Raw genomic sequence first — 16,196 nt, forward strand, 5'->3', positions numbered from 1 at the left:
AGACGAGATGTATACAAGTGCCTCGCGAGGTTGTCACAGCCGTGGGGGAAGCAGAGGCTAAGCGCCGCCGCCGAGAAGACCCTGCCGTTCGCGCCGCCGAAGCGGAGGCTCATTGCCGCCGTCGAGAGCAACCAGCAGTAAGCGAGGCTGAAGCAGAAGCTCATCGCCGCCGCCGAGAAGACCCTGCAGTTCGCGCCGCCGAAGCGGAGGCTCATCGCCGCCGTCGAGAGCAACCAGCAGTAAGCGGAAGCGGAGGGGGGCGGCGTGTACACCCAGCGGCAAACGATGGGGGCAGAAGCGCGCGCAGCAAGCGGACAACACGATAAAGGGAGGAGGGAAGAGATAGCAGCGACTGACTGATGCCTTTGACTGATACTCTTTCTGCATGGCGGCGACGGTGTTCTATGCAGTCACGTTATCTTGACTCTCTAGCGGCGTCAGCGGCATCCAGCGGTATCAGTCGGTCGCTGCTAGCGCTGGGGGGATGAAAGGGGGGCGGAGCTGGTTACGAGGCCGACGCCGACGACAACGCCGACGACAACGCCGACGACGACGCGAAACCCAGGAACGGACGCCAAAGAGCTGCGCTCTAAAACATCAGTAACAAATAACTTTGAGGCTGATTCCTACGTTAGGGGCCTCGACTTAAGCCATTGGCGTTACCGTTGAGACTCCTCTTTTTGTAACGCACCTCAAAGGAATATTGTTGCAAAGCGAGGCTCCAGCGCAGGAGGCGGCCATTTTTGAGAGAGATGGTCTGCAGCCATTGGAGAGGGCAGTGATCCGTCTCAATGATAAACCTCGAGCCGGCTAGGTAGCATGACAATTTCTGAACGGCCCATACGAGACACGCACACTCTTTCTCGGTGGCGCTGTACGCCTGCTCACGACTGGTCAGCTTACGACTAGCATACAGGACGGGGTGTTCCACTTCTCCATTTTCCCGTTGGCAGTGTACAACGCCCATTCCTCGCTCACTAGCATCGCACTGAACAACGAACCCTTTTGTGTAGTCTGGCGATCGTAGCACAGGCTGGCTTGTTAGGGCGCTCTTTAGGGCGCTAAAAGCTCTTTCTCTTGTCTCGTCCCAGACGACTGTTTGGGGCTCTGTTTTTCTTAGAGCATCCGTCAGGGGAGCCGCGATATCAGAGTACCTGGGGATGTACCTCTGACAGTTGCCGGCGACACCTAAGAACGACCGAATATCGGTCTTTGTGCGCGGTTGCGGGAAGTCTCGCACAGCGGCCGCCTTTATTTCAGAGGGGCGGCGACGACCCCGTCCAATCACTTGACCGAGGTAGACAACCTCGGCCTGTGCTAACTGGCACTTGGGAGCCTTGACTGTCAAGCCCGCTTCGCGCAGGCGGGTTAGCACTGCCCGCAAGTGTGCCATATGCTCAGACCAGGATGTGGAGAATATCGCTACGTCGTCTAAATACGGTAAAGCGAATTCTTCCTCTCCCCGCAACACTTTGTCCATGAGGCTTGAAAAGCAGTATGGCGCGTTCTTCAAACCAAAACTCAACACTTTCGGACGGAATGTTCCCATTGGTGAAATGAACGCCGCATACCTACTAGCCTCTTCTGTAAGTTGAACCTGCCAATAACCCCTGACAAGATCTAGGGTGGAAATAAACTGGGCGCTACTAACTTTCTCAAGGCGCTCCTCGATGTTAGGGATCGGATAAATTTGATCCTTAGTGATGGAATTAAGCCTGCGGTAGTCGACGCAAGGACGAGGTTCCTTGCCCGGTACCTCAACTAAAATCAAAGGGGAGGTATAATCACTCTCACCCGCCTCAATAACACCGAGCTGTAGCATTTTCTTTACCTCAGCCTCCATAATATCGCGCTGGCGGGGCGACACCCGGTACGCCTTGGATCGTACTGGCTCTGGGGAGGTAAGTTCTATGTCATGAGTAAGGACAAAAGTCCTACCAGGCCTCTCAGAGAACTGACCTTGAAACTCTTGTAAGAGCTCGTGTAGTTCGGTTTTCTGCTCAGGCGACAGCGGTGCTTTACTGATTAAGTCACTAATGACTTGATCGGTGTCTTCCCTGTTCGTCACTGAGCCTAGTCCTGGAAGCTCGACCGGAAGCTCTTCGGGAACGTTTACCATCATACACACCACTGCTTCCCGTTGTCTATAGGGTTTGAGCAGATTACAGTGGTAAACTTGCTGTGCTTTCCGTTTTCCTGGCAGACTCACCACGTAGTTGACGTCCGACAGTTTTTGAACAATCCGTGCTGGGCCCTCCCACTGCACGTCGAGTTTGTTTTTTAGCGATGTGAGCAATATCATGACCTCATCGCCCACCTCAAAACGACGGGCGCTGGCTATCCGATCATAATAAACCTTGGCCCTCTGCTGGGCCTTTGCCATTGCTTCACCTGACAACTCCTGTGCCCTTCTTAAGCGTTCGAGGAGCCTAAGCACGTACTCCACCACGACTGGGTCGTCGCCCCTGCCTTCCCACGATTCTCGAACCATGCGAAGCGGAGACCGCAGCGAGCGACCGTACACCAGCTCAGCTGGCGAAAACCCCGTAGCCGCATGCGGCGCGGTCCTTAATGCAAACATCACCCCAGGCAGACACAGCTCCCAGTCAGTTTGTTGTTCAAAACACAATGCTCTCAACACGCGCTTCATGACGGAGTGGAGCTTCTCAACTGAATTCGACTGTGGGTGGTACACTGAGCTGTGTAACAGCTTTACCCCGCACCTTTCGAGAAAGGCTGTCGTCAAAACGCTAGTAAACACTGTGCCCTGATCTGACTGGATTTCCGCAGGAAAACCAACTCGCGCAAATATGGACAGTAGTGCATTGACTATCTCAACTGAGCTGAGTTCTTTAAGCGGCACTGCTTCAGGGAACTTTGTCGCTGGGCAGATCACAGTCAAAATGTGTCTGTACCCCGTGGCTGTTACCGGCAGAGGTCCCACTGTATCAATAACGAGCCGTCTAAAAGGCTCCGTAACGATAGGTACCAACTTCAACGGCGCCCTCGATTTGTCCCATGGTTTGCCCACCCGCTGACAGGTGTCGCATGTCCTCACCAAAGTGGTCTGCGTCACGCAAACACCCTGGCCAATAGTACTCTTGCAAGAGACAGTCCTTAGTCTTCTTAGCTCCTAGGTGCCCGGACCACGAACCTCCATGCGACAAGCGCAACAGATCCTGACGGTAGCACTGAGGCACAATCAGCTGATCGAACTCCACTCCCCTGCGGTCTAGATACTTCCGGTACAGGACCCCACCTCTTTCCACAAAACGAGCATTTTTCTTGGCGATACCTTCGTTGACATTGCAGCGCATGTTTTCTAGGCTGCCATCCTTTTTTTGCTCGGCTATCAAAGCCGACCGGCTGACTTTTAGCAACCTATTAAGTCCATCTGACGTAGGCGCGATGAGCAAATCTGCAGATAGTTCTTCTAACTTTCCCGTGTCGGGCATGTCCTCTCGAGTATCTGGTGCCTTCAACGCTACAGGCTCAATTTTATTCAGTTCGGATGTGCTCTGAATATCAGCTTGCTGCGCCTCCGACCCTTTCTCATTGTTCGACAACGTCGGCCCCGCAACTACCGCCTTTGCAGCGAGCTCCCGAACTCTCGATCTGGTTAAGGCCTGAACGCTAGCCTCACCAAACAAAAGCCCCTTCTCGCGCAGGAGGTGATCGGACCTGTCCGAAAATAGGCACGGGTACTAGGGGGGGGGGGGGGGGGGGGGCAGCATAGATGACACTGCGGCCTCCGTCTCAAGTGCTCCGAAAGGTCCTTCAATAAGCACTTTTGCTACGGGCAGACACACGCTACGAGCTTCCACGGCTTGCTTGATCCATGCGCACTCGCCCGTGAACATATCGGGTTCTACGTAAGAGGGGTGAACTACATCCATTGTAGCTGCGGAATCACAAAGCACTCGGCACTCTTTCCCGTTCACGAGGAGGTCTCGCATGTAAGGCTCGAGAAGCTTCATGTTCTCGTCAGTGCTGCATAATGACAAAAACACGACTTTTGTTTTTGTTTCTGGACACTGCGCCGAAAAGTGACCCGGCTTCTGACACGTATAACAAACGCGCGCTTGCCTCGTCTCGAACCGCTTTCTGCGTTCGGCTTCGGCCGCCGCCGTCTCCTTACGTTCGGTCGCACTGCTTTCACTCGCATCCGCACTACGTGTGTCCCCCCTTGCTCTCATGGGCGTGAACTTCGGCCTCTCAAACTTGGAGCCAAATTCACCCTTTTGACCGTCCTTAGCTCCGCGAGCCCGACGCGTCACAAACTCCTCGGCTAGCTCGGCGGCTTTAGCCACCCTACTAACGTCTGGCCTATCCAAGACCCAGTACCGCACGTTCTCAGGTAACCGACTATAAAACTGTTGCAGCCCGAAACACTGCAGAACTTTCTCGTGGTCACCAAACGCTTTCTCTTCTTTGAGCCACTCCTGCATGTTTGACATTAGCCTGTAGGCAAACTCTGTATATGACTCACTTCTGCCTTTCTCATTTTCCCGAAACTTCCGACGGAACGCCTCCGCTGACAGCCTGTACTTCTTTAGCAGACTCGATTTCACTTTGTCGAAATCCTCTGCCTCCTCTCTCTTCAAGCGAGCGACTACGTCGGCCGCCTCGCCGGGTAACAAAGTGAGCAAGCGCTGTGGCCACGTTTCCCGAGAGAACCCCTGCTTCTCGCACGTTCGCTCAAAGTTAACCAGGAACAAACCAATGTCCTCTCCAAGCTTAAACGGCCGCATCAGATCAGACATTTTGAACGATACTCGTTCTCCTGCACCGTGTGCCTGACTTCCATTACGAGCGCGTTCCATCTCTACCTCAAGACGCTTCATTTCCAAAGCGTGTTGACGGTCGCGCTCTTCTTTTTCTTTCTCTTTTTGTTCTTTAAGTTCGCGCTCGTCTTTCTCTTTTTGCTCTTATTGCATCTTCCTCTCCTCAATGGTCTCAAGGCATTCCGACAGCTCGTCATCCTCAGCTTCCAACTCAAGAATAGCCCTTAGCCGTTCTGGTTTTCTGAGTTTGTCTCAGACATCCAGACCCAACTCTCTTGCAAGCTCCAGCAATTTCGGTTTGCGCAACGACTTCCAATCCATGGCTGCTCTGAATGCTGCTTTCTCTACTGCCTACTATTGTCTTGCCGCAAACTAACCCGGCAGCAACGACAACCACAATTACCAGCTCTGTTTCTGACACTAACAAAAGCCTGGCAAAACTCAGAAGAAGAAAGTCTCGCACTCACCAAACCTCGCAGCCAAGAATTCAGCGCAGTCCTTCCGCTGCAGGCGACCAGTCATCACACAGGGCTCGCTGCACTGTTCCCGGATGGTCGTTGTGCTGCTCAGCATACAGTCGACCGCATATCTTCGCTGCTGGCCTCCGTTGTCGCGATCTCACCGCTGGCAAACAGTTGTAGCAATCTCACCGCTGGCACCAGTTGTTGCATCTGGGTCGCAAGCCCCAAGGCTAGCGTTGGCCTGGCGGCCTGGGGCACAACTGGAAGCATCCGAAGGTCCTGGCAAAGCATGAGTCGGCTGCTAACAGAACAACTTGTTTATTCTAGCATCGCAAAAGAGCGGCCGGTCAGGTCGACCGAAGTGGGGAGACGGGAGAGCACGTTACTCGACGGAAGAATTCGAAGCCTCTCTCTTGGCATCCGGGGGCAGCTGCTTTTATACTCTCAGAGTTGAGGGCAAGAAGAAACGGCTTTGGATGGGGCGCACGTGACGGCGCCGCTCGGGCATGTTGAGACTAGAAGGTGACGCATCCGCCGGGCCGGCGCCGGTCAGACCTCCTCGCTTCACAGTTGGGGAGCTCCTCTCCCCGGCTGCCGCGCTTTGACAAGCGTGGGCACCAACATGCACACACACACACACGCACACACGAAGACACGTGGCATTGAAACATGCCTGGACGCGCTTGGCGGGGAGGCGTTGCGGCAGCGCTGAACGGGCCAAAATGTCCGCCGCTTTGAACGAAGCCCCGGCGTCCGTTGCATCCGCGCCGGCTATACCGCGCGTCTTAGGCGAAACGTAACAGTAGGCGCTTAGATGATAAGTTATTTGTTCTTACTCAATGTCTTGACATTTCAAAAGTAGAAAGCAGACAGTTGTATGTGGACATTTTAGACATACAGGAGCGTACGACAACGTAGACTGCAAGATATTGTGAGATATTCTGGAAGGAGAAGGCTTAGGTGATGATTGTCTGCAGCTTTTGAGAGAGATTTACCTAGAAAATATCGTTTGCGTTGAAATGGGAAGGGATGCTCAATATTGTGTAAAGGACATTTCTAAACAATGATGTACTACCTTTGTGCTCGCTAACGCCGCGCAAACGCCAATGCGGGGGCCTGCGGCTTCGTCAAGCTGTCCATGTGGCAGCTTTTTCTGCATGCTCCTCGCGTCATGTACTGATGCAAAATAAACATCATTGTCATTGTCATGAGGAGCATGAGAAGGGACTGAGGCAGGGGTGCGCTTTATCCCCACATCTGTTTATGATTCAATCTCTCATGCAAACAGGCGGGTACAGTAGTAAAGTAGCAGCTTCCAGGTTTATATTATGCGGACGACATTGTGTTGGTAGCTAACGGGCGAGGGGATTTGTAACGTCTGGCTAATATCTATGGACAGGAAGGCAACAACCCGCCGTGGTTGCTCAGTGGCTATGGTGTTGGGCTGCTGAGCAAGAGGTCGCGGGATCGAATCCCGGCCACGGCGGCCGCATTTCGATGGGGGCGAAATGCGAAAACACCCGTGTGCTTAGATTTAGGTGCACGTTAAAGAACCCCAGGTGTTCAAAATTTCCGGAGTCCTCCACTACGGCGTGCCTCATAATCAGAAAGTGGTTTTGGAACGTAAAACCCCAAATATTATTATTATTATTAGGAAGGCAACAATTTAGGTTTGAAATTTAGTGTTCGAAAATCAGGTGTTATGGTATCCAATGAAAATAGGGAACAGACAATGGCTATACAGGGCCGGAAATACATCGGGTAACAGAATATAAATACCTTGGTATATGTACAAACGAAGGCAATACATATATGGAAACGCAGGAAAACAGGATAACAATGAAGGGAAAGATAAATGCAGCCATATTGAAGCATACAGCATTATGGGAATGCAATAGGTACGAGTTGCTCCGAGGTATGTGGAAAGGTGTATAGGTTCCAGGAGTTACTTTCGGAAAAGCGGTTGTTTGCTTTAAATAAGGGGTACAATCAGGACTCGATTAGAACCAAAGGTCAGTGGGTCGCCTTGCATTGGGCGCTCAAGGGAAGACTACAAATGAAGCTGTGCAGGGTGAAATGGGCTGGACTAGTCTTGAAGTGAGGGAACGTCGCAGTAAAATTGAGTGTGACGAACGACTGAGTAATACGGAAGATAGTAAATGGGTTGGGGGAGTGTTGAGGTATCTGTACAGGAAAGGCATTGATTCACAGTGGAGGAAGAGAACAAGGAAGCTTACCAGCAAGTATGCGGCCTGTAGGGTGGGCAACGCAGCAACAAATTACGTCAAGCGGTAAGTCAGAGAGGCTGAAATAATCACATGGTTGGCGGCAAAGAAAAAAAAACCTGCCATGAGTAACTACTTAAGAGGAAAAAAACGAAATCAGGAAAGAAACCATTTATGATAACTCAAAGGGAAGCTCGTTACTTTTCGAAGCGAGATCGGGATGCCGTAGAACAAGCACCTATAAAGCGAGATATAAGAAGGAAGAAGAAGCATGTGCTGCCTGCGGTAAACCTAGGGAAACTATGGAGCATGTTTTATTAGAATGTGAAGACGTCTACCCAGCGGTCGAATTAGGCAGCACTCGCCTCCTTGAAGCCCTTGGGTACAGCGAGAGCAGTGGAAAAGTAAACATGTCCGCAATAAGGATTAGTAAGAGACGATTGGAGGATTGGTGGAAGAAAAGTAGGGAAACGACAAAAAAACGGAGGCGTACCAAAGCACAGTTCGCAATAGGGGATCAGAAAATTTGGTTGTGGAAGTTCATAGTGTTTTTTTTTTCTTTTTTTATTGTTTAACTTAGGTAGGACATTATGCAGTATAATAGCAAGAGCTTGGTGGCGCAGCCCACCGCCCCTTTCTAAAGGGGACGCTCATAACATCCATCCATCCATTCATTTGAAAACCCCTCAATTTTCCAAAAGTAGCGCCATTCGTATATCTTTCTGCCACCCCGCTTTCCCCGACGTTTCCTCCTCCACGCCTACTGTCGCCCCAGTCACCTCCACTCCCCGATTGGCTAATGAGTGTCACGTGGAAGCAGGCGCCGCCGCCGCGCTTTTGTATAGTTTTTTTTTCCAGCGCGCTCCGACAGCCATTGTTTGCCCTGCGCGACGAAAGCACGCGCAAATGGACTGATCGAGTGCGTAAGCGGAACAAATCGAGTGTGTTAGGGGCGATAACATAAATGTGATGCCTTGCTGCTGCGCCTTCGGTTACCGTAACCGACACAGCGACGGCAAAAGGCTTGTTTCTTTACCATCCGACGAGCGCAACACACAAAGCAGTGTGGATACATCGAATCGGGCGGGCTAACTTCGAGGAAGTGGCAAAAAACGCACGTCTTTGTGAAGTGCCACGGTTCCCCAGAAGCTCTTCTTTTGAGCCTAGTTCACGCCTGCCGCTTCGAAAAAGTGTACGTGTTCATGCTGTGCGTGCTTTTAGCCCGTTTAAGTTGACGTTCTTTCGAATGCTCTCTTTGTTTCATGTAGTTTCGTCTTGCGGCGAAAGTGTACGCAGCTGCAGCTGACCTGTGGCATAAAAGCGACTTTACTTATGCTATGTTTTGAGCTGCACCAGAAGTTCACACATTCTCGACGCTTTTGGAAGGCTGACTGTGACTTGCGGATGCTGTCGTTTACCTTCGAATGTACGTCCGCATGTATTGATTTGGTTTGTGGTGATTAACGTTTTCAACGTCCCGAAGCGACTAAAGCTATGAGGGCGGTTATAGTGGATGGCTCCGAATAACTTTATTTAGGTCGCCTGGTGAGGTTTAACCTGCACTTTGATCGTAGCTGTACGTGGGCCGGTAAATTCCTCGTTGGCGTTTCGTAATTCCCACGCGGGCGCGGTAGTGCTGCGCCAGAAGTTGGCGTCTCGCCGCGATTGTATTTTTTATTACATTTCATTTACTAGCTGTAACAGCGTGTAATTATTTCTCAGTATTTATTGACAATCTATCGTCGAGATTACCAAAGCAATCAGGAACGAAAAAAGCGCCCCGCGACTGAGGCAACCTACCGCGCCCGTGCGAGGAGAATTACGGAACACCAACGAGAAATCTCTTCACGGGCCTCTTGCATTTTTCCTCCATCCTGGCTGCTGCCGGACGCGTCCTCAATATTGGAGGCATGAGCAGCGGCTACTCGCACGTTTTGTGTGCATTATTATAATGGCCGAGAAAGGCCGAAAAGGACTGCAGACCCGCTGATAAGGATTAAGAGTTTTACTTCTTAACGTTAACATTTTTATGCGTCCGATTAAGCAAATGGATCATGCGTCATATCCAGCGTATGTGCACCTACGAAACCACGTACGCATACTTTCACGCAGTCAAAACCTGAAAATCTGGTAATTACGCGCGTGTTTTAACACACCGCGTGCATGCGTCGTGTTTCAGCGACACGAACTCTCAACGTGCGCATTTACGCCTTAAATAATGGTCCTTCTCTCTATTTTTTCCGCAATTCCAACACAACATTCACATGACCAGTTACCAACTGAAGATTTCTATTGAAAAGACTGCCCAGCAGGGCTCGAACGAACTCCAGCAGCGTGTCAGCCGTCGTCTGCTACGGCAGGGCCAGCACGGGCGGCGCCACCGCCCGCGCCGAGCGGAGGAGGGGGGCACTGGTTGGTGCTACTTTGGGAGGTTGATGTGCTTCAAAAAGCTTAGGTTTAGTCGCGCAGCCTTTAAAGTGATTATTTGGCACCGCCCCGTTTCAAAGGAGATGCCATTAAATCATGATCGTCGTCATTTGTGTATTACAGAAATTCTTATATTCAAGACTAGATGGCACTACGGTCTTTTTGCGAGACGAAGCGGAAGCACGAACGGAATGAAGCAGACAATGCCCTCAGGCACCTAGCCAAAGAATGCTACGCAATAAAATAATTTTTACTGTTAGGAAATTCAAGTTCAGAGCTTTTTTTAGTTCCATCGGCAAATAGTTCCATACTTTAGCGCCAATAAGTTGGATTTGGCAGTCACTATATACGTTGTGAATTGGAGGTAAGTTAAAATTATGTGAGGCCACATTTCTGGTCACACAGAATCACATCAATAACAGGGACGCGGGGAGATGGTGATTATGTATAAGTACACTGAAATGCCTGTGATGAAAGAGGTAGAAGTGAGTTATTATTCTTATAGACATCCTTTTGTTCTTATTTACGCAGCGGCTCAAGGTAGGTGCTTAGAGTCCACGCCTGTGATTCTTTGTAGAATGATAAATGACCGTGTAGTAAGTATTAACATTCCACTGAAAGCCTACTACACAGCGCATGAATGTGGTTTTTCCACTCTAGATGGCAGTGAAATTACTAAGCCAAGATATTTGAACGAAGTGGCGTGCTCTGAAAGATTGTAATTAAGTATTACATGAGCGGAAGGCACATCTACAAGCTTATTTCGCGAGTGAACGATCACGTATTTTGCTTTTACAGGGAAGCTGCGTATGGCCAGCCCATTCGTCCGTCCGTTCGTCCGTCCGTTCGACCGTCCGTCGCCTGCACGCAGAAAACTCCCCCGGCGCAACCCCATAGTATTTTAGTTTCGAAGTCATAGTATTTTAGTTTATTCAGTAGGATGTGGTCTGCTGGCCTACGGGATGGCGAATGCTTTAGTTAGGTCGAGCAACACCAATACGACGAGCTTGTTATCGAGAGCTACGTTAAGTATTCGAATGAGAGACACGACTGCAATAGATGCGCCAAAAATTGGCATAATCCGCATTGCTGTAGACGAATAGCGTGTGCTTCTCTATAAATTTATTAATTGGTCTCGCAGGGAACTTTTCATAAGTATTAGTTTGAATACTTAGGACATGTATCGGGTCATAACAAAAGTGATCTGATTTGTTACCACTGTTAAATATTGGTATCACCTTGGCCACTTGTAGTTAATGTGGGTAGTATGTACAACTGCTTAACAAATAGGTGAAAATGAGGCATATATAGTATAGGTCCTAGCACGTCAATGTTTTATTTAATCATACGCATCCAGACCGGGGGCCTGATTAGATGGCGTACTTGCCGCAACTTCTAGTAATTCTCAGCTCAATGTTAAAGATAGAGAGCGGTGTAAGCAAAGCAACATTGCGGAGCAAGTCATGGAAGTCTATGTCAAGGTTGATTCATTTTACATACGCCGTTGAACTTTGAAGTCATTTTTATACATACATACATACATACATACATACATACATACATACATACATACATACATACATACATACATACATACATACATACATACATACATACATACATACATACATACATACATACATACATACATACATACATACATACATACATACATACATACATACATACATACATACATACATACATACATACATACATCTTTATTTTCAATTAGTACAACAGTACTGACCGCAGGCCAGCCAAAGCCTCAAAGGCTTCAATGGCTCCGTCTGACAGAAAGCAGGGGACCACTGCGTACTTACTAAAGTTCGACTTAGACTACAATATAATACAACAGTCGAAAAAAAAACATCAATATACCGTGTAATGTGGAACATGTGATGTCAGAAAGCAATAGGAACAATCAGATGACAAACATTTGAGTAGTTGTTTAACCAGTGAACCTTGTTGTGATGCCAGAAATGCAAGGGTGTAAGAGATTGAAAATTTTGGGAGCATTATATAGAGGCATACATTTCCCATATAGCGTAAAAAAGTGTTTTTTTTTTTTCTGTAATGGTCCTTTGGCCTGAGACAGCATACTGGAACATACGGTACTTTGCACAGACTCGTCAAAAGGTGTTTTATTGCAACAGGTTTGGCAGGGAGAAGGCAGCATCCTGGAGTCCAAACATTTGAAAATATTATCACGTTGTGCAGGGCACAAATCATATTCAATAATTTTCAACGCGCAACATAAGTTAGAGTTTATTCTCTCTTTTTTTCTACCGACCTGAGCAGTGACCACAAACAGTTGAACCATATCTAATCACGCCATGATCCACAGCATGTACTATGTCATAGCAAATCGAAATATGGAATATTGTGTATTAAGCAAGATAATGTGCGGGTTTTCTAGAAACATGATTCAGCTGAGAGTTCCAGGTAAGGTCGCAGTGAAAGTGTAGTCCAAGGCATTTTACTGAGGATACAGGTTTAAGTGCTAAAGTGCTAAAAGTGTTGGCAGCGGAGAGGGCGTGGTGTCCGGCGAGAACATCGAGGTTCCTTTCATCCGCGAGACACCGTGCAAATAACCATGCAATATATCACGATACGCTAACGTTGACAATTATTAGATTTTGCTCGTGAACACTCTTGGCAAATTTAATAATTTCTTGAAGGTATTCGAGGTTACTAAGTCAAAAGAGTAATTATCTGTTTTTTTTTTCTCTTAAGATGAGGCATCGGGGGTGCGGGAGGGGGCTAGTTTTATTATTAGAAACATTTTTACCGGCAGATTAATTTTCAGGTTTTCATGATAAAATTCAAAATCGGAATCGTCAGGGTGTGGCAAGCTGCAGCTGTAACACAGCTTTTCAAATCAATTTTCAGAAACGTACAAAAGGCTCAGTATGTGCTAGTTAGATTAAAATAGAGCAAAATAAATGTAATTTTAAGGGTGCATGTCGCCACATGTTGAAAGTACTTTGCCATAGCAGCCAATACGTGGTTGAAGTGAACCGCTGACGAGTAGCGTGTACCAATCGGTTGCACGGACAACTCAGCACAGCCTGAACATTATAATACAAACTTAGTGATTTACTGCGCTGCCTGACCTCAAAAGCCGTTCCTTCCTTTCAGCAGCAGTTGGCTCGAAGAGAACAAACGCGACACCCGCCTGCTGTGGTCTCACAGATTGTTTTTCCTGCAGGCCACTGAATGTGCTGAAACTTTGCGGTCCATTCAGCCTGGCCGAGATGCATGCCTGGCTGGTGCTGAGCCTTCCGGAGGTGGCCGAGAGGCCGCCGGTGACGGACTCGGCCACGCTTCACTTTGTCTCCACATTCCTCGGGACGTTGCTCGCTTGCGTTTACAGGTAGGCAGCACTGATCAACCAGAGCTGAAAACTAACCGGCCTCACCGTCCAGCTTCAATCAGCAGACATTTGTACGCAGGATGAGCAAACTTTCTGTGTAAATGCTCGCCGCTGTATGTACACAAGGTCATTGCGAGTCATAATCATGAGATCCTCAAGCACTTTGACGAGTTAGTGTACACACGCAGCGAAAACTAAATCGTCGCAAAGAGCGCGCTTATGAGGAGGCAATGTCTACACCACGCTCACGACCAACATGGCGAAACTGTGGCTGGTGCCGTAACCGGCCGTCGATTTGATCGATTAAAAACGGACATGTTTAAAGATGATCCCATTGCCAGAGTTACATTATACTGCGTACACGTCATGTAGTGTGGCATCACTCGAAACTGTGAAACTTAACGGGACACTACAGGCAAATATTAAGTCAAGCTAAAATAACAGATTCGTTCTCGACAATCTCTGAGGCGCCAATCTTATCGTGCACAGAGCCTTAATAATCGAGAAATTGACGTAAATGCCGGACGTGATTAGAGACTCCCCCGGGACATTAAAGTACTTGCGCGATCACGAAAGCACTCCTCATTCAAATTCTGTCACTAGTACTAAACCACTCGTTGCAAAAAAATATCCGTGCTTTGTATTGTAAGCCGAAATAAAATGCTACTTGTCCAGCTCTATTTCACCTTTAGGAAAAAGAACTCTCTGAAATAACTCGTGACAACAAAGCGGGTTGTCGAAAGGTTTCATTTTCGCTCGACTCCGCGCCGCCCACGTGTTCGCGTTTCAGAGTACTTTCGTCATCGCGTTGTGGTGCGCTGGTTTTGAGGGCTCGCGAAACTCGCACAAACTGCAAGTAGCAGAAAATTCAACTTACATATGACGTCGCGGGGTGCCTGAACGGTCTATCTATATAGGTGTTCTGTGGGTTTATGCCACTTGACCAAAAAGAGGCTGCAGCGGCGAATCCACTGCTCTGCCTTGGCTCGGTACCACCGTCTGTCTGGCGCCGTTTCACTCACCGACGGCAGCAAAGGGTGGTGATGGCGTATGCAACGTCACGATTCCTCCGGCAGCGGGAAGTTTGAACTGCGGTAGATGTATTCAGACCCGTAAGATGCAATTTTCTCGTAAACTAAGTATTTTCTTGGCGCGAAACAAGCGTTGCGAGGTTTATGGAATGGTATTTCAACAGTCCACGTCGACTTAGTATTTGCCTTTAGTGTCCAAGGCCCTGGAAATGGTTCGGAGAAATTTTGTAGACGCGTATAGGGTAAAATTAATGTTAATCATTCGCACCACAATTTGTGTGAAAGGACTCATATTATGAGAGCTACGGGCGAGAACATGATACCTTCCTCCATAGCCACGCATTTTCTCCTCAACTCGTTGGCCGAGTGATCGGGGCTAAGCTCCGCCTTCACTGGTTCTGCGTCATGATGGCACGTCGTGTCGTCGACTTCCGGTTCTCTAGGAGCGAGCGCGCGAAGTCTCCAACCTCTCCGGCAGCTGCTTGGCAGTCGACCCAAGCGAAAGCCATCGAAGCAGCGTGCGTTGCGAGCATTCTCTCGCTGCGCCGAACGTATCTCATGTTCCAGTAACCACGGGCGAGCTGGGCGTTTCCATGGATGCCTGGAGACATAAACTCAAGCTGATGAAGGAACTTTAGCGTAGACGTATGTGAGCGGCCTGATAGGTCTGCACGGTCAAGCCACTGTTGGTGCAGAGCTTAACCAGCCAAACAAACCGCTAATGTTGCTCTAACCAAGTATAAAACATTTTAAACATTTACGAAAACAACGTGCTAACGATTACACTCCTGCGAAAATTTTACACCAGCAGCAAAAAAGAATACATTTCGTTACTGCTATAGTGTGTGGTTGCGCTCTGTGCCACCAGGTGGCTGCACCATGCAGGCCATTCACATTGGCGCTCCTGCTCATCCCGTCATGGTCAAACGGCCAGGCCCTGTCCCCTTGCGCTTGGGTTTACCCTAATACCGGACTCGCAAACCGCTATTCCGGTAGTAATACTCGGGAGTACAGTGACGGCCGCAAACATGCAAATTCTGGCGCCGATCGGATAGCGGCAGTCCGATGCGCCGCAGCCAGTCCGCTCGTCTGCTGCCTTGCAGAGGGACACGATATCGCAGCTTCACATATTGCCAGTCGCTACGTTTGCAGCCTACAAGGCAACAAAAACGAATCATGGTGCTCGCGAAAAGAGTGAGACCGACTCTGACCGCGGAGCTCTCTTCAATATGGAGCACGTTGTAACACAAGCAGACGACGCTTTCAGGGTGCCGCACGTGCTTAATTGTAGTGAGAAATTGTTTTTGTGCATTCTCTCTCTGTCACTTTCCTTTTATAGAAACAAATTAACATGCCAACTATTACGAACAACATTTTTTCACCATAAAGTTGGAAAAATGTGATGACGCGCCCTGGGCAGCCAGTCGGATAGCTCGCCCTACTAAGGTCATTGGGGTAAGTGACGTCAAATGGGTAGGGGCGGCTTGAAATTCAGCCGCGTGATGTGCTGCGATCAGCAGCAATGTACATTTATAAGACCTTATATTAAATTACACGCTTCACGCGGAGCACCTAAATGTGTCAATTGATGATCACGAGGACAGGCTCTAACGACTCGGTACGTTTGTACAAAATCGTCAAAAGAATTTCGTGGTCCGTTTAAAGGGCCCCTCACCAGGCCCCATAGCAAACTTGGTTATACGCTGGAAGTTGTAACATGTCCTCTAGGGAGCGTTCTGCCGCAAAAAAATTTCATATCGGCCCATTAATAGCCGAGATGGAAATATTTCAATGCCGTGAACCCATAATTTCAGCAGGCGGGCTCCACTGCTAAGCAGGACCCTCTCTCCACTCGGCCCGTCTAGCCTTCGCAAGCTAAATTCCATCCCTGC

At 48.9% G+C, this 16,196-nt stretch overlaps 1 protein-coding gene across 4 annotated transcripts in view; it reads left to right on the forward strand.

Annotated features, from left to right (window-relative positions):
* Positions 1–16,196, forward strand: part of LOC142578589 (BBSome complex member BBS7-like) — a 136,939-nt gene that overhangs the window by 97,262 nt on the left and 23,481 nt on the right. For all 4 annotated transcript variants that reach the window (XM_075687980.1, XM_075687983.1, XM_075687981.1 and 1 more), the window contains one exon: positions 13,109–13,273. In XM_075687980.1, the coding sequence (XP_075544095.1) occupies positions 13,109–13,273 (165 nt within the window). The remainder of the gene's footprint in view (positions 1–13,108; positions 13,274–16,196) is intronic.

Source organism: Dermacentor variabilis, chromosome 4 (assembly GCF_050947875.1).
Source record: "Dermacentor variabilis isolate Ectoservices chromosome 4, ASM5094787v1, whole genome shotgun sequence".
NCBI lineage: Eukaryota > Metazoa > Arthropoda > Arachnida > Ixodida > Ixodidae > Dermacentor > Dermacentor variabilis.